Consider the following 18,809-nt stretch of genomic DNA (forward strand, 5'->3'; position numbering starts at 1 on the left):
ACACAAGACAAGAACACAACTACACAAAGAATAAAAACTGCTCACAGAAAAATAAAAACCTTGGAGGGGAAGTGTTGGGATGAAATAAATCAGTTTATCTAAAGTACAAATGAACTTTTTTCTTATTCTTTTTATTGAAAAGTATTCATTCATAAGCATTAAGGCATATAAACCATAACAACAATAAACACTTCAACGTACAAGGCACATTAGATAAGTACAGGAGAGGATTAGGGCTACGTGAAACATTTAATTAAGTTTAAACTCAGAACTCAAATTTCTCAAATATGACCCTAATCCTCTTCCGTAGAGAAGAAACATAAATCATGTGTAATAATGATGTGATAACGTAAATGATAATGATAGAAAAATAATTAATTTTCCAAACGTTGTACTTTAACTGAAGCTTAAAAATCCCGAGCTGCCATTTTGAGGAAGTCCTTGTCAGAGCAGCGGAACCAAACAGCGGAAGTCTCCTAAACCCGGACGATTTCCATGTCAACACTTCCTGTTGTGTTTTTCTGCTTTTTCAAACCAGGAAGATGGATTTGCTGTCGATCAAATGGACTATTAATTTGCTATTTTGTTGTCTTTTCGTCGGTAAGTTGTACTCTAACGGTGATGAATGTGAGTGTGTTTCCGCGTCCGGCGGTTGGCTTGACGGACTTCTTTGTGTTCGGGGCTCGCTGGATGCTAAGCTAGTCACTGTTGGGCTTTAATCTACAGTGCCGGTTTTTTTTAAAAACACAAGTTTTATAATAATCATCGTTGTTGTTATAATTCTTGACCAGTTTCCAACAACTGAAAGGCAACAAGTGAACATATACTGCTTTTTCTGAGGTCCTTTCGGTTACTTCTGATAAGAGCGACTCAGCTTCAGCGTGACTGCTCGTGATTTCTCCGCTGCGGCCGCCCGGAGCTCAGATCAAACGTTACAACGTCAAACCAGATTAATGTACATTCATTAATCCGTAGTTTAACGTTAATTTGACTTTCACACTAAAACACCAGTGGTGGAAAGAAACTAAGAACATTTATTCAAGTACTGTACAGTTTTGAGGTAGTTTTTACTTTTACTTCACTACATTTCAGAGGGAGATATTGTACTCTCTACTCCACTACGTTTATCTGACAGCTTCAGTTACTTTTCAGATGAAGATTTGACACAGTGAATAATATAACAAGCTTTTAAAATACAACACATTGTTAAAAATGAAACCAGTGTTTTCCAACCTTTTTGAATTTTCTTATAAAAAGCAGTGTGTAGTTTCAGATGTCTATGAGTTGTTAACAGCTCCACCAAACAGTGATTTTCCCTCTAAACTTCTCTCATGGTTTAATTTCAATAAATATTCAAATGATCCAATATTTCACCAAAAATCAAAGATTAGAGAAAAAGTCCAAAAGCTGAAAACAGATTTGTGTATCAGAACTTTGTTTTTTTTCTTCTTTTCTCTCCCATTAATCATCTCACGACCCCTCAGATTTATCTGGTGACTCTTGGGAGGGGCCTAAACCCTAGTTTGGGAACCACTGGACTAAACTAGCTAACTGTATATAAAGTAGTTGAAACTAGCTCCACCTCCAGCAGCTACAACAGTAACAGGCTGCTTTAACACTGATGCTTCACTATTAATAATCTGATGATGTCATATATAATAATATATCGGTCAGAGGGACTTCCTCCATTGCTGAAAAACATCTGGTAAATGCGGCATACAAGTGAGCCACTAAAATAACACTTTGTCTGAATTAAAGTGGTGTTTATTACTGCTGTTGCTCTGAGTGCTCTGGTGGAAAATGGTCAGAAAAAAGGGGGGGATCTAATCCGCAACGCTTTTTAAAAAAAATTGTTAAACCTGGATGAATGAAAGTTGGAACAGTGGCTGATAAGAGTTCAGGTACTAAATCCTGACTTATAGTGTGTTGAATTTAGTGACATCTAGCAGATCAGACTTGGCAGAAATGGAATAAAATATGTATATGTATGTTTTCACTAGTGTATAATCACCTGAAATTACGAGCTGTCGTGTTTTCGACACAAGTATCTGAAAAGGAGCTTCATTCACACCTGGTAAACTGGTCTTTTCAAACTATCACAAAGATAAACTTATGATGGATTTAAGAAGTTGTCCTGCTTTGTAAAAGCTTTATTTATTGGGACATTTTTATTTCACTTGCCCACGACATCAAATATGGAATCAATAGGGATCCAGCATCTTGCTCAAGGACACATCAGCTTCACAGAATGAGTGCACCTGGGCTTGAATCCAGGGTCACTGATTAAAAGACAGTGTTTCCATGAACTATAGCGCCCTGGTGCTCTGGTTGAAGGATACTTTTCCAAAGCAAAATTTGTGAAGGACATAAAACGACACAAAAACGCAGCAACATGGGAATACTGGAAGACTTAAACAATCAAATCTGCTCCTGCTTGTTCTAGCGAAGTATTCAAAAATTAAACTAAACTAAAGTCCTTCCAATTTGTGTCATAATTTCCAGTTTCACTCTGTAATACTGTCTCTATTATAACTGTGCCTTAATGTCATATTGCTCTTCTTTTTGCAGTTGTTACAGATGTTGTTTCCTCTTGCAGGTGTTGGCTGTAATTCAGTGGATAAGAAGATTTACGTGCATCTCAATTACACCGTCCCATGTGTCCGACTGCTCAATGCATCTCATCAAATAGGCTGCCAGTGTGAGTAAAGCAACAGGTTAAAGCGATGCCTCCTACTCGTCACAGGTGTCTGTGATGCATCTCGATGACAAGTAAAAATGCTTGTTACGGTGTGTGTGTCCTCAAGCCCTCTGAGCGTCTTTCTTTCACTTGGTTTTTGTAGTAAAATGCTCACTACACAATCTACTAAAAACAGAGCTTTAAAAGAATTTTATTAGGAGTTGCTCCAGGCAGTTTTACTGTGGAAACAGTTCTCGTTTGGATACTACACTAATAAATTCTGCGGCTGTGAGAGTAAGGAAGTGAATTTCAAAAGGAGATGAAAGAACACAAGTTTGAGATAAAAGTGGTATTCTCTCTGATACATATCTGAGTATCAAAGGATGCTCAAACACTTGTACTCAGCTGTCAAACTATAAAAACCCCCACCAGCAGCAGTTTTGTCTTTGCTGCACCAAATCGTTTAATCTCTGAACCCTTTCCTCTATGTTTCTGATAAGAGTTCAGGCCCGGTGGACACACACACACACGCAGACATCCAGGCTCTCGCTTGATATTTTTTATATCTGTTACAGCTGTCGTACCAGATGTCACGTTTGCTGATATTTCATTTCCTCTTTTGGATTTCAGCCTCTTTGTCAGGTGATGTGGGTGTGCTCCATGTGCTCGAGTCAGAGGAAAACCTGGACTGGGTCCTGCGCACTGGTCCCAATCCTCCTTATACAGTTATCCTGGAATCCTCTCTCTTCACCAGGTACAGTTTATAACACATCACACCCTGCAGAGAGAGTATCTAAAGCTCCTCTGGTGCTCATTTACTTTCATTTTTTTGATTTTGTTTTGAATGTTCATCACACCACAGGCGACGGTAATCACGAGGTTAAAAACATTTGACTTCTGATAACACCTTGATGAACATTTGTTGTTATTTTTGACAAGTTATCAAACAAAAAGTAATCAAGTTTTTTGGCATTTATTACAGTCATTGAAGAAAAGTTTCAGTCTGTTTAGATCAGTAGATGAGTGTGTGGTCATCACGTCAGCACCCTGCAGATAAATCCACTTTTAATTAGTCACTAAATTTTGAAAATGCGACTTGAAACTCAAACCACAGTTTCAAAAGAAGCTAACCCACGTCTGACCTGCGTTTGTACCCCTATCATCTCCTCTGTCCCGTGCCGACTGTCTGCTGCCTGTCAGATCCATCATGATGAAGTTGAAGAACGGCTCCAGCAGGGTGGCTGGCGTTGCTGTCGTGGCGCCAAACACAAACCCGGCTGAGAACTTCTCTCCGCACACCACCTGTCCTAACGAGAACACAGGTGGGTGGTGGTTTGCACGCTTAGACTTGTCCCTCACTGCTCCAGCAACAAGTTAGAGACGAATCTCAGGCGCATGATTCTCAGAAGGCACAGAGCTATTTGTGAGCATTTTCTGCAACATTACAGTGTCGCCAAATAACGACATCACACCTCAGTTTATATTTGAAGTCTGATAGCTTTATGTTTCTTCCTCTTTGGTTGCCACGGAGATAAATCCAATGCGTGACCGTAGTGCCTCCAAATATGATTTTTATTAGCTGTGCAAGAGGCAAGAATAGCTTGAGGCGCACAATCAAAAAGCTCTACATTGCCTTTAAAGATGGATTTCATTTATTTATTCATTTTGTTAAAAAATGTGTTTGTTTAAAGCAGGAAAATGTCCAAGGGGGGGTTCATACTTTTTAAAGACAGATTTTTCAAGCCTCTACTGTTCTGACTTTTTAGGAAATCTGAACCCTCGATGTTAATGACTGTTTGTCGCTTACGTCTATTTACAAAACTCTGAAGAAATGTGTTCAGGCAGTACACACACTTCACGAGAGCCCTCATTAGTGCTGCTGCTGATATTTTCTCTCTGTATTTCCCTCAGGGGTGTATACAGAGAACTACGACCCAGCCTTGGCTCACTGTAACGTGACGGTGTGGAACCCACAGGGAAACGGTCTGTCCTACGAGGAGTTCGACTTCCCCATCTTCTCCTTGAAAGACGACAACGACACTCAGGTCATACGGCAGGTAAACACGACGGCAGGAGCCGACATTCGGTCTGTGAATCTCATTTGCACTCATAGCGTTGTTCAGCTGTATTGTCACTGCACAAAATGGCGGTCAAATAGTTTTTTTCAGTCGCCTCCGGTGTTTGAGAAAAGGCTACATTTCCAAAACTGTGCAGATACAAAAAAAAAAAAAAAATCTGATCCACTTGAGTCCCAGTGACGGTTGAGATTAGGACCGGAGCCAAGAAAGCTGTAGCAGCACTCAAAATCATTTTCTCTCTGAAGCCGACATGTTGTGGCACATTTATATTGAGACGATTTGTCAAAACCCACAAATCATTAAGCGCTTTTCAACTGTTTTATGTGACAGATCATATTACAAGAGGTTTAAACTATCCTCTTCTGATGCAACGACGCTGGCGTGCATATGGTTCTGTTCCTCGGCGGGTTTCGTGTTTCACAGATTAAAGCTGACATCGCTGAGCGGCTGAGCTCAACGTGACCTGTGACTTTCAGTTTTGTTTTATCTCAGCTTTTTGATTTTTTTTTTTGTTTGAGCTTTGCTGATAATGGTGGAACAGCGGCTTTCAAGTTTCCTTTCATTGCTGTGTTGGTGTGTTTTCTGACTCTCTACATTTCTCATTCACTCAGACTCGAGGTTGCATTTGGGTTTATTCGTATGAGTTTATGTGGTTGCTCCCTGCCAAAGTAGACTGTTCTATAAACTGACATTAACTAGTTTAATCCCCACGACAGCGACTGTGTCAACTTGATAAATTCAGCCTCCGACGTGGTAATTAGAGCGTTTTTGTGCCCAAACCTGCCACCAGAGCCAACTGTATACGCTCTAACTTGCTTTAAGGATTGAAAAGGATTTGAGATTCGTTGAAACACTAACGTTAATGTGTTTTCTCCGTCTGTAAACATAAACCCACACATATAAAGAGATATACGTTACATGTGCAAACGCTTTTCTCCTTCCGCAGTGTTACTTGGACCATAACCGCCCCGTGAACGGCAGCGCTCCTCAGTACCCGCTGTGCGCCATGCAGCTCTACTCCCACATGTCCGCCGTCACCGACACAGCCACCTGCATGAGGAGGAACGACATCAACTTCAGCATCAGCCCGGGTATTTACACAACACGAATAAATGTCACACAACACACACACACACACACAACCGATTCTAACATAAGTCCATATTTGGGCTTGTTCTGTGTCTCCTTGTAGAGATGGTGTGTGACCCACTGGGTGACTACAACGTCTGGGCCTCTACCAAGCCCATCAACAACACAGCCAAGGGCCACAAGATGTGGGAGAGTGTGGTCATAGCGGCGGCCAGGGTGAGTCTGTTTTCTTCTAAAGTAAAAGGGATAAAAAGCGGAGTTTCACTACAGCACAACATGTGTTACTTATTAGCATTCAGACGCACGTGCGAGTTCATGAAAGCCGTTGACATTTCTACGGCCAGTGATCTCACTCGCTTTGAAAGCTTCGCAGCAGAGTCAAAGTGAAGTCCCGCTGTGTAATTTATGTCGTGCGATGTTACAGTCACGGTTACGTCAATGTTACTGACAGTTTTTGTGAGCTTTGCTTCTTCTGTAAGCAGAGCTATGAGAATAAAACACATACGGTGGTTTGAAAGTGATTACAAGGCAGCTGCGGTTAAATCAAGACAGATTTGAATATTTAAACCTTAGCAGTGCTTGTTCCTGATTGGCTGGTAAATTGACATTAAAGTCAGATGATAGGTCACCTCAAACAAAGTGCAAGATAGTTTTTTTTTTTTTTTAAAGAATGGTCAAAATCAAAGCAGCAGAAGCAGAGATATCCTGACTTTTAGTCCCCCAATAGGGGTCAAGCTCTTTAAGTGTTGGCTCCTACATTTCCCACAATGCAACCAAGCATCTTCTCTAATAATAGAAATCTCCTCCAGAGTAACAGAACACATTATATGACTTGTACTACCTATGCCAACTAAACTTAACTTAACGTGTACAATCAGTCGAGTTCCTCTTTATTTACAGAAAGGTTAAACCTTTATTAAGTAACATGCTGTTCTTTGTCTTCCCTTCTTTTATAGACATTAGTAATAACCTTAATTACATTAATGATGGCTCTTTTCCCTTTAGATGTCTTAGTAAAGCAAAGCCAGTGAGGCAGCAGTGCATTATTTCTTTCTTATCATGTGTTACAAACACGTAGTTGATCTGTGAAGTAAGTAAAATACACAAACTTGCTCGTCTCTTCATATTCTCCTTGACATAAACTAGATTTCCGTGTAGTTTGTGGCTTCATTTTGATTTATGGGATGATTTAAAAAAAATAGGTCATTGCAAGTTTAGCTGAACTACTTACCTACATATGGTCTCTGCTTGATGGATCCTCCTCTCTTCTTCTCTCCTCTGCAGTTGGACAGCAGGTCTTTCTTCTTTGACATCGCTCCCGGAGCAGACAGTGGCGTCTCAGGGTTTGTCACCCTCCTGGCGGCCGCTCACGCTCTGCGTAACGCCACCCAGGAGGCCCAGCCTAACCGCACCATCCTCTACACCTTCTTCCAAGGGGTCAGTTCTTTACACACTGATGTGTTCACCACTGTGCTTGACAAACCTGCCAAATCTGAATGTCTTATTCAGACATACTCATGTTTTTTTTATACATTTTTGTCCCCAGGAAACCTTTGACTACATTGGCAGCTCGAGGATGGTTTATGATATGGAGAACAAAAATTTTGCTGTGGATCTGGATAATGTCCACTCAGTACTGGAGATTGGACAGGTGTGTATTTTACACTTTTCCTGTAACTGTAAGTATCAACCTGCAGAGACAGCCAGATTTTAAGGGAATACTAAAAGTAGTCTTCTTCTTCTTCTTCTTCTTCTTCTTCTTCTTCTTCTCCTTCTTCTTCTTCTTCTTCTTCTTCTTCTTATACTTTTTATTATTATTATTATTATTATTATTAAACCTGAGATGCTGAACCAACACCAAAATGATTTAGTTTAAAACTGGCAAAATTATGATCGATGAAATGATAAGTCAGAAGCACAAAGAATAAGTAAACAAGACCCCTTTGGACCGGTTTTAATATTCAATGCTATGGATGCATTTCAGTCGTTACCAAAAAGTACAGACATTATTGACCCATTAAACCAAGATTACTTATAAAGAATGACTCAATTTTCAAAGTTATGGTAGAAACATGTTGATGCCAAAATAATTGTATCTGTACCGTGTATCTTTTGCATTACCACTGTGAGCAGAATCAGTAAAGATTATGTTCTTGGGGTTTGTTATTGTAATGTTATAAAGCTGCATGTTAAATGTTCAGTGTCACAGTTGTATTTGTTGACTCTAGGTGGGGCTCCGTACTGACTCCAAACTGTGGCTCCACTCTGATCCTGTGTCGAGGAGGAACAGCAGCGTCAATGACGAGGTTTGTATTTGGTTTCCTCTCTTTTCTTTCAGCATTCCTCCACCAACACATTCAGTGCATTTACATGCGCTTCAGTAACCAGGTTACTCAGAGAAACCAGGTTACTCAGGTAACAGGGCAACATGTTTACATGCACTGTAATAACCTGGTTACTGTAAATCTGCAAATACATGCAGCAGATGAGTAACCGGATTTTGCAGCAGCCCGTGACCTTATTCTGGAAGCGCAGTCGACAGATATGACTTGCATTAAAGGCTGCTTTCTTTTCTTTGTTGTGTCTGTGTGTCTGTGTCAGAGCAGACAGAACAGAGCTTCTCACAGCGTGAATTCAACAAACAGTCAAATGTTCAGCTGTAGAAACTGATGTATTTAGACTTCTACAGGCTACTTTCTGTTAGTTTCAGTTGAACTTTGGATGGAATTACTTTAAATACGAGGAAGCATCGCTCAGTGTAATTATCGCTCCCTTATCATGCACATACGCAGTTGTAAAAAGCTGATTAGAAACCCTTTTGCATGTATACGTGGCAGAGTAATAATATAATAAGATTTATTTACAAAGCACTTTTTCAAACAGAGTTACTAAGTGCTTTACATGGGAGAACCAAGATAAAAGAATTCAGTGCAGTAAAATTTAATAAAATCATGCTCCTAAATGTGCAGAGATTTGACATAATACCCAACAGTAAAATAATTTAATTATAGTAAAAAAGGGTGAAATAATCAATAGAGCAGATAAAACATATTGGAGCTAAATGGCTTTAGTAAAAGGCTTTTTTGAGGTAACCTGACCACAAAAGCCTGGTCTCCTTTAGTCTTTAGCAGGACTTAGGAACAGCCTAAAAAATCTGTATCACATTGAACAAACACTAAGATTGAAACAGGGACAGATGTGGAACCAAATACGTAATACCCTTAAAGGGGACGTATCATGCACATTTCCAGGTCTGTATTTTTATTCTGGGGCTCTACTGGAATATCTTTGCATGATTTACACTCATACTTATTTATCTCATACTGGCCTGGAGGCTACATAAACAAAACAATAGTAGTAGGATTTCACTTCTTGTTCTTTACTCAAAATATAAACTTCTCAAATACATCCGTACATGTTCAAGCCCAAATTAGATCTGAAATATTCGAGTGGACAACGTTAACAACTTGTGGAACGTTAGTAACAAAAGGTAGAGAACAAACGGTCGTTAGTGGGCGTGAGCGAACAATCTGACATCATCATGAGGAGGTAAAATTGCAAAGTGTTGAGAGAAAGTTAATTTATTATTACATATGTTCACCTCAAATTTTGGAACTTTAACCATGTTTAAAGATGCACTATGTAAGATTTGGCCCCCTGCACCAAACAAATAGGGGGCAGCATATCAACAGAAAGCACCGTCCCCCCATTACCCCCACCCCCACCACCACCACTACACATAGAATTATCACTCACTGAGTATAGCGTAAAGCTTACTGTTTACAGTGAATCTGTGCTGTTCGTTGTCAAGATATCAAAATGCTACGAAGACGAAGCTGTCTCACCCTGCCAGCAGCTGCAGCAACGGCGTCTCCAAACAACGTTGGCTCAAATTTCTAAACAGGCGTTATTTGGATAAATATTCCACACATTGGGAATCTAAATGGTTACTTGCTCACCTGAAGAAATATTAAAACTTAAGTGACATCAACAGTCCTAAAGCGAAACTTCAGCCTGGCTCAAAATGTCTGCCGTGGTTACTTGGGGCAGCGCTACTTCCTCTCGTGTTGGACTGAGGGCAGACTGGGCGCTACAGCTACAGTATTATAAGAAAGGACAGAACGGGGCTAGCTGGTTAGCATGCTAACTTCAGTAGATATCTCTACAACACAATACATATATGTCTCACATGACACAACGTCAAAACTGTAATTTCTTCACATTCTCTTCATAATTTTAGTTCATGTTTTAAACTAAAATTCTGGCCAAATCTTACATAGTGCACCTTTAAAATAGACATCTGACATTATAACAGTGTCACAATAACAGACAATCATTCATTCTTGTGTTTCAGGTGAGGAAGCTCATTGACAACCTGCACTCGGCCGCCACAGGTTTAAACTTCACACTACAGGAGCCCAATGTCTCTCAGCCGCTCCCGCCCTCATCCTTCCAGCGTTTCCTGCGAGCTCGGCCGATCCCTGGCATCGTTATCGAGGATCACCAGTCGTCTTTCAGCAACAGGTGAAGGATCTCTTTAAAACACACATTTAATCACGTTTAATTATAATGATTGGCTCTGTTGCCTCAAAGAACTGTCACGTTTGTTAATTTATCTTTCTGTTCTGCAGGTTCTATGAGAGTATGTACGATAACGCAGAATACCTGAATATATCTTACCCACCAAACCTGACGCCAGAGGAGCAGCTGGAGTTTGTCACGGACACAGCGAAGGTACTGCTGTTATCACCAGTTAACAATGTTCAAAATGTGAGAAATATGTTGTGTGGTTGGAGACTTTTTTTTTTAAATCTGTAAATATGTTTATTTTGAATTTTTTTAAAAAACGTGTGAAAATCTGGAAAACAAATACAAAAACCCAGCAGAAATTTGCAATTTGTAGCACAAATACCATGTAGATTTTATATTAAGTCTGTATTTCCTTAGTTTGAGAAACTAAAAGAACGTATTTATCAGCTTGTTTGCATCTTAAATCTTCACATTCAGAGATGTCATAAACATAAGGGCATGTTCGCTGTCAAATGACTCACTGATCTGTTCTTTTTTTAAAAATGTGAATTTTTTGTTTTGACAAATCAAATAAAAGTGAACAAGAGTGTTATTATTCACTTGATAACCATAAAACGTACTTAAAATAGTTGTACTTACGTTTAGGAGCAGGTATTCGTGTCATCATCTAACATCCTTCTCATTGATTGCTGACTGTTAGTTCTTATCGGGCGTTCAACTCTCTTCTCTTACTAAGATTTCCTGTATTTCTCTTCATCTCTCAGGCTCTGACTGAGGTGGCCACCATGGTCGCTCGAGCTCTGTACAAGCAGGCAGGAGGAGTGGACACGCAGCTGAGCAACATCAACGCAGACCCTAAAATAGTAAGACTGTCGGATTTCATTTCACGAGTAATAAGACATGTTTCAAGCTATACAGCTACATAACTCTACTCTAAGTTCACTATTCCTACTGTAGATGTCAGTTTGTACTACTTGTTACTCTGTCTTCTACTCCACCTTAGTAGTGACATGATGTTTGCAAGACTGAGAAAAGTCTTAAAATGCCCATAATTATTTTATTTAAAGTCAGTTTAGAAGTCTGGAAAATATTGGGTTGCTGCTTTCATTTCTAGCTTTTTTTGGAGGATGACACTGTCCTTGAGTTGATAAAAACGAGGTTTGACACACTCTGTTTACCTTTTCTTGTTCTCTCCTGTGAAGATTTCTTATCGATGACTTTTTTTTCCCCTTCATCTTTTATCTTGAAGAAGTGATCATCGGTGTCTGACTGTTTTCTCTCCCTCAGGTGACCCAAATGCTGTACGGTTTCCTTGTTCGTTCAAATAACGCCTGGTTCCAGCAAATGATCCCTTCAGACCTCATGAGCCATCTGAGTGAGTTCAGATATAAGCTAATCTTTTTTTTTTTACTACACCCATATGACAGAGTCGGGAAATAACTGCTATCAATACAAGGTTAATTATCAAATAAGGAGAGATCTGGGGGTGAAATAATAAATGTCATCACTGCACTTAAGTAAATTTACTCTTCCCAAGAGAGCCATGTGGGCAATTAGCGACCTTTTTTTAATATTGGGGTTTTAAGAAAGCTGAGATGGAGACTCTATTAAGTGTAATCTTTTACCGTTCTGTTTTCCGTCTTCCAGAGGACAACCCTACAAACTTCTATGTCGGCGTGGCCCAGCAGTCCAGCGAACCAACCCTCCTGGTCCAGCACCTGCTGGCTAACTTCACCGGCAGCACCATCAACATCACCCAGGAAAACTGCCAGAGCCAGAGAGAAGATGAGAACGACAAGGAGAGCAAACATGTAAGACATACAGCAATCTTCTTTTATTTATTTAGGTTTAGTTTATTCAATTTGAGACAAATGATAGCACAAGGAATAAACATTATACTACAAAATGTCAAGAATGCATCTCAAATCTCATTTATTTCATGTTTTTTTATTAACAACTTGAGGAAGTTAGTCAAGATAAAAAGGGAAAAGTTGTCGACAAAACTCAAAACCTGTATCAAATCAAAATTTAGGTGGGCTACATGAGATATAAATGAGGACAAAATGTATTTAAAAATGTCATTTTGTAATATAAAAATAAAAATTTACTAGATAAATGAAGAATAAAGGTGACTTGTGTTGCCTCCTGTTGGTGACAAGTAGGAATTGCAACATTAGCTCGCCTTTGGATACACGTTTCCTCAAATAAAAAAAGACGATAATAACACAAACTTTCTTCCTCCTCCGTCAGTTGTACTACTACATGTGGGTCCAAGGTGCGGCTCCTCCCAACAGTACGAAGAGGGAGGGTTTCTGCGTACGCTCCACCGTTCGCCTCTCCAAAGCGCTGTCCCCGGCCTTCGACCCGCTGCGAGAGTTCACCTCCAAAGACTATTCAACGTGGACAGAGTCCAGGTGGAAGACCATCAAAGGACGCATTTTCCTGGTGGCCAGCCACGAACTGGAGGTAGATCCGCCTTTCACTCCTCAGTGTTAAAGACAATACATGTAACACACATAAGCAGATTGTTATTTCCTTTAGTGATTTAATTGATGATTCACATAATGTAGCAAGTCTGGAATTTAAAGTGATAAACTAGATTAATGTGTGGCTCATTAAAACAACATAAATTATGACGAGGCTTATGTTTACTGAAGGTAGGTCATCAAAATATAGATGTTGAAAATCATTTTTAGTATTTAGGCTCTAAGTCTTTTGTAAGCCAGACTCCCTCTTGGTTAAATTCTTATGTGCTGTACACCAAATATGTTTCTAAGTGCATCAAGCAAATACAGATTCCTTAACAAGTAGGATGCCAGCACAAATTATCCTTTTCATGGGTAATTACTCAACAGAGCACCAAATAGTTAAAACTGTGAAAAGTGAAAATATTAGGAAAGCAGCGTTCTCAAAGACTCACTTCTGTACTTCAATTAATTAAATTAACCGAGTCTAATTAAATCTGATGAAGAGCAATTAGCACAAAATGTCTTTTTTTTTTTTTTTTTACCATTTGTGCATTAAATAAGATTTGATGGAAGCCCATCAGTGTGCAATCAGACTGTTAATTATTAGATTATTAAGAAAGCGAAGTGGGATTTAAATTTGATCTGTTATTCACATTAAAATGCATATTTTACCCATGAACTTCAAATTACATACACTTTATATCACTCGTAGCGAAGAATATCACAAGCTTTTATTTCCTGACTTCCTGGCGGCTGCTTGTTTTTGTTCGTGTTTGCAGGGAATGATAATCGCTTTGCAGAGGCTTGAAACTTGCTTGAAAAAGCAGATTCTCCACAGTTAATATCTTGTTCCCTTGTTTTTGGTCAAAGATGATATTTTATCACATGTCAGTGCAGTTGAGAGACGCCTTTTCTTTGTTGGGGAATATCAGGGTTTATGGGAAATCTTTGGCTGCCTGACAGCAACTTTATATGCAAGAAATAACTAAACTCGCATCTTCCTTTCAACAGCATCCGTCTTCTTTTGTTGTTTCTCCTCTGATGTAACTTTTTTTAACAATATTGTTTGTAGATGTGGTGCTTTAAACAGTCAGACTGGACTAAACCAGCAGTTAAAGTTTCCAAAACTGCAGCAATGGATGGACTCTTAACAACAAACATCAATCTTTCTGAATGTTGACAGTGATTGATCACCTCTCTCCAGCAAGCTTCTACAAGTTCATTACCACATCATAGAGAAATAATCTGACATAATCTGTGTTATCTCTGTCAAGTCACCATTTACAGCCACTTAGTGTATAATTTTTATGTAGTTATCTTTCAAATTATTCTGACGGTTAAAGCTTTTTAATGTAGAAAAAATTAGATGATCCAGGAAGAAATTAGTGCAGTTTCTGTCAGCCATTTATCTCAGTGAAGTGTTTTGCAGTCTGCTACAGTGTCGACCACTGGGGGCGCCAGAGTCAGAAATTCTCCTTTTAATGGCTTTAAAGCTGCGCTAATCTAATATTTTTTATATCAGCATCGTATCAAATGACTACAGTCATTGTAGGGATGAACCCACAGATAATATTCACCGGTTCCCCTTCAGCTCCTCTAAGTAGTTCAAGTGTCTTTCAGCTCATTGTTTTGGTTTCACTGCAGCTGAAAAGCCAGATATTTCCCTCAGTAGTTGATGGAGAGTGAATAGCACACTTAAATTCATCAGGTGTACAGAGACATGACTCCAAATGAAAGCTAATGTTGCTTCGTGTCTGCTGGATGTGGAAATAGGCAACTGTTTGCTAATATTTTTGCCATATTAACATTATAAGGTGATAATGTCAATGATGTGTTTACAGCTGCCAAATCAATTAATGCTGCTTTATTGTATTGTTGTTTTGCATTAATTAAAACATTAAAAAAAGAATAATATATCAATAAGAATTTGATGGAGGAAAAAGTTAAATTAATTGAAACCTGGAGGTTAAAAGGTCAATGTGATAACTTCTGGTATGTTTGGCTTCCTTTAAACCTGCATTAACTGATATTTTGGCCACTTGGGGGCAGCAGAAACAAGTTGTGAACACAACACTGCTATATCGTCACCTTTTAAGCTGATATGTTGAACTTGTTAGCAAACAGTTGCTTATTTCCACATCCAGCTGATACGGAGCAACATTATTTTTCATTCGGAGTCGTGTTTCTGTCAAGCTGGTGAATATAAGTCCAATATTCACTCTCTGTTAGCTCTGTTTTTACTCTCTACCAACTACTGAGGGAAATATCTGGCTGTTGAGCTGCTAAATGCTCCACTATGTTCACCAGCTAGTTGCTAACTCTGTCTGTTTGCTGTTTGGTGCTGAGCAGGTAGTGTACAGTGGCTTTCTAGAGCTTTTTCTCTGGAAACAGCTGCCTACTGCGGCCAAAAACGACACTATGAGACTACTGAGAGTGAACCAAAACAGTAAAGTTGCAGCCGGACAGTTAAACAATGAGCTGAAACTCAATATAAAACTCCGTAAAGCTGAGGGGAGCTGGTGAGCCGTTTTTTTTAAGTTTTCCATGTAGATTTTTCTATCGCTAAACCTCCTCTCCCTCCCTCAGATGTTGACGCTGGGCGTGGGTGTTGGCGTGCTGCTAACGTCCCTACTGCTGACGTACTTCATGAGCTCAAAGGCCGACATACTCTTCAGCTCAGGGAGGGAGCCGACCAACGCCACGTACTGATCCACACACCCTCAGAGGAGACGCAGACCCACGACCACTACTACTTCTATTACTACTACTACTTCTATCCCAAGCAGACATGGACCGGTTTTTTTTTTGGTTTTTTTTTAAAAACACATCAACAGTAGGTACACAGACAGGTTATTCAAAGAAGCAGAGGGGTGTTTTTTTCTTGTTTTTTTTTTTGTTTTGTTTTTTTTAAGACGACGACTCCATGTTTATGGACTCACTCAGGTGAGGTGTGACATGAGGACTGGACCGGACTGGATTGGCCTGGATGGATCTGGACTCATCAGGGTCAGAAAACACTGGTCAGGCACCAGCGGGCCCTGGGAGTGGAAAAGATGTTTATATTTCTTTGGTTTTTAGGGTTTGTTTTTTTCTTTTCTTTTTATTGTCAGAGAATGTTTTGTTTACTGTGTCATGGGATAGGCACTAAACATTGACCATTATTTTGTGTGTGTGTGTGTGTGTGTGCGTGTGTGTGCGTACATGTGCATATATAAATGACAGCGTGAGTGAGCGACAGCTATCGTGTGATTCTGTGTGTACGAACAATTATGAGTGTGTGTGTGTGTGTGTGTGTGTGTGAGTGTGTGGGAACTTTGTATGAGGATTGCGATGGTATGTGCAATACTGTAGCCGTCTTCTCTGTCATGTAGTTAATTTATCAATCAGTTCTAATGATAAGAAACCACTTTCTGAGTCAAAGAACAAGTAGTCAAATTTTAAATTACAGTTTTGCATTAATCTGGGAATGTATGATGAAGAAAACATAAAGATGAGTTCTGGCTCCTATGAAGGTGAAAAAAAACCAACCCTCAGAAATGTAGAAAATTATCAACAAAAAAAAAAAAAAAAAAAATTGTTCAGTCCGAGAACACGTTTAAACTACACGTTTGTAGTTTTCGACCCATTTCGGTGTCACAGAGTCGGCTGTGGCTGGAAGACACTTCACTTCATATCGATCAGCTGCCAAAATCTTCAAATCCAGTCAGAAAATCTTCTGCTTAGAGAAAAGAAATTGGAGTTTTTGACGCTGACAAGGCGCTGGTACTCTGGCTGTGCACTCTTTTTTTTTTTTTTGGTTCGTACCTTTTCACAAGGTTTCTTTTTACGATGATGTCTGAGAATTGATGCAACAACACACGAGTGGTTTTAATTATAATGATGGATGTTCATTTGATGGCTGGAATCAATGACCAATTGTGATGCCTTTGATGAAGAAATAAACATTGCTTTTCCAGTTTTTCTTTCATAATGGTTTGAATTGAACACAAAAATAAACAAAATGTCGACAGACGCCTCGAGACACATAATTGATGTTTAAGCCTGAAGAAATTACTGCCAGAGGTGAACGTTTAGCAAACCAGAAAAGGTCTAATAATACCTTTTAGTCGTGTTATCTAAATCACAAATTCTGAACTTTTTCTGACCTCATGACCCTTTAAAATGAAGCAGGATGTTCATGAGTTGTGAACATTTCATCCAGTTTTATCTTTCAAAGGCCTAAAGAGGAAAAACTCTCCAATAAAATTATGTTTCTTCTTGGTTCTAATCCTGTTAAATCATCTTGTGACCCCCAAATTTACCTTGTGACCCACTGGAAGGGTCCCTACCCACAGGTTGGGAACCACTGACCTCTTTTAAAACATTGTAAAAATACATACCATTCTTTCTTTTTTCTTTTATCTTTAAATCTAAAGTTCAGTTTTTTAAGAGGTTTAATTTTTTGAGTTGAGAAATCATCCTGAATATTCAAGTCAAATCAGTTTTATTTATGTATTTAATTTTGTTTATGCAGCCCAATATCACTAATCTCAGAGCCTCTGATGGTTTTTCAGTTTGTTTAACATTGAACAACCTCGATGCTTAATCCCCTCGATCCAGATACGGAAAAACTAAAAATCTGAAGAGGAAGAGTCTTCAAAAACAGACACACGTGTTATAATTGTATATACAGACCAGACAAACAGAGCAGCAGTAGAATTACAGTGTGGGGAAACAAAATGACAATATTAAGTAAATAAAATGTACATATAAAGACATTTTTTTATTTTGTTGAGTTATTTTCATTGTTAAACTAACTTCAGTTGAAAAAAAAAGATCCTTATATGTTATTAAAACAGTCATGTAAAAACATAAAAACATAGATATATAGATTTACAATTATACTTTTATTAATTAGAATTATACATGTATAATAGATTTTATATTGTGCTGAATATACTCCATGTATTACATATTATACATAGTGTTTATAGTGGAGGGTCAGTCCAGTTAAAAAAGAGTGAAAGTGAATTTTGTCATTTAATAATGTGACATAAATCATGGAGTAAACATTCAAATTAATGTAAGTTATAGAAGAAAAGTATGAAATAAAAGTTTTTTATGTTTATATTTTTGTTACTTATCAGTGTGCTTCCTGATTAAGTGATTCAACATCCTGGATCACCAGCAGGTCAGTGTCGAGAGTCCCTGAGGGTCTGTTTGGCCTCAGACTCCCAGGTTTACTCCGTATAATTTGAGTCTATGTAATTATTATGTATATCGTTAAATTTGTTGGAAATTTGCACAACTGAAATATAATATGAACTATGAAAGGTCCTCCATTCATCTGGTCTTGAAGAGGGACTAAATCCAGTTTTAGGACATTGTTTGTTTAGTTTATATTGAGCTCATTTGTTGTAAAGTTGTGTTTTATACATTTTGGAATTTAATAAATAGAAAACTAGCAAATATTCACATTTGAGAAGCTAATACCAGTGATTTGAGGGCTTAAAAATCAACAATGAATCAGTTATCAAAACTGTTTTGCCAATAAATTTTCTGTCAACCAATTAATCAATGAATCTACCATGAATTTCAGCCCAAATTCAGTACAAATGGCCCCATATGAGGTTGATCTGGCCGTTAATGAATGAGTTGTTTAGCCTATGAAATGTCAGAAAATGGTGAAAAATTTTAATTAATGTTTCGTCAAATGTCTCTTTTTGTCCTGATCAACAGTCAACAACCTAAAGACCATCGAAGATTAAAGAAACCAGAAAATAATTCACATTTGAGAAGCTGGAATCAAAAACAATGCGCTGATTATCAAAAAGGCTGCAGATCAATTTTTCTATTGATCGACTTATTGCTTAATCGACTAATCGTTTCAGTACTGAAAGTACTTAGTAAAATACTTAAATAATTTACCGCTTTACAGGGAAAAAAAAGCTTAAATTAGGATCTGTTTTGTCAAGCAAGTGATTCTTA

At 38.6% G+C, this 18,809-nt stretch overlaps 1 protein-coding gene across 1 annotated transcript; it reads left to right on the top strand.

The window, feature by feature from the left end:
- The first annotated feature begins 227 nt into the window (after positions 1 to 227).
- On the top strand, positions 228 to 16,854 carry ncstn (nicastrin). The gene is made up of 17 exons (XM_044368907.1): positions 228 to 600; positions 2,597 to 2,698; positions 3,308 to 3,431; positions 3,878 to 3,999; positions 4,589 to 4,734; positions 5,702 to 5,846; positions 5,948 to 6,060; positions 7,129 to 7,281; positions 7,391 to 7,495; positions 8,073 to 8,150; positions 10,199 to 10,368; positions 10,476 to 10,578; positions 11,139 to 11,237; positions 11,662 to 11,749; positions 12,022 to 12,185; positions 12,625 to 12,840; positions 15,429 to 16,854. The coding sequence occupies exons 1-17, from the start codon at positions 543 to 545 to the stop codon at positions 15,549 to 15,551; spliced, it is 2,109 nt and encodes a 702-aa protein (XP_044224842.1). The 5' UTR covers positions 228 to 542; the 3' UTR covers positions 15,552 to 16,854.
- The last annotated feature ends 1,955 nt before the right edge of the window (positions 16,855 to 18,809 follow it).

Source organism: Thunnus albacares, chromosome 12 (genome assembly GCF_914725855.1).
Source record: "Thunnus albacares chromosome 12, fThuAlb1.1, whole genome shotgun sequence".
NCBI classification, from domain to species: Eukaryota; Metazoa; Chordata; class Actinopteri; order Scombriformes; family Scombridae; genus Thunnus; species Thunnus albacares.

Excerpts from the sequence above, each read along its gene's own strand:
- ncstn (XM_044368907.1), top strand. The coding sequence starts at position 543 with ATGGATTTGCTGTCGATCAAATGGACTATTAATTTGCTATTTTGTTGT. Across the intron at positions 601-2,596 it reads ATTTTGTTGTCTTTTCGTCG|GTGTTGGCTGTAATTCAGTG; the intron begins GTAAGTTGTACT and ends TTCCTCTTGCAG. Across the intron at positions 10,579-11,138 it reads TTGTCACGGACACAGCGAAG|GCTCTGACTGAGGTGGCCAC; the intron begins GTACTGCTGTTA and ends TTCATCTCTCAG.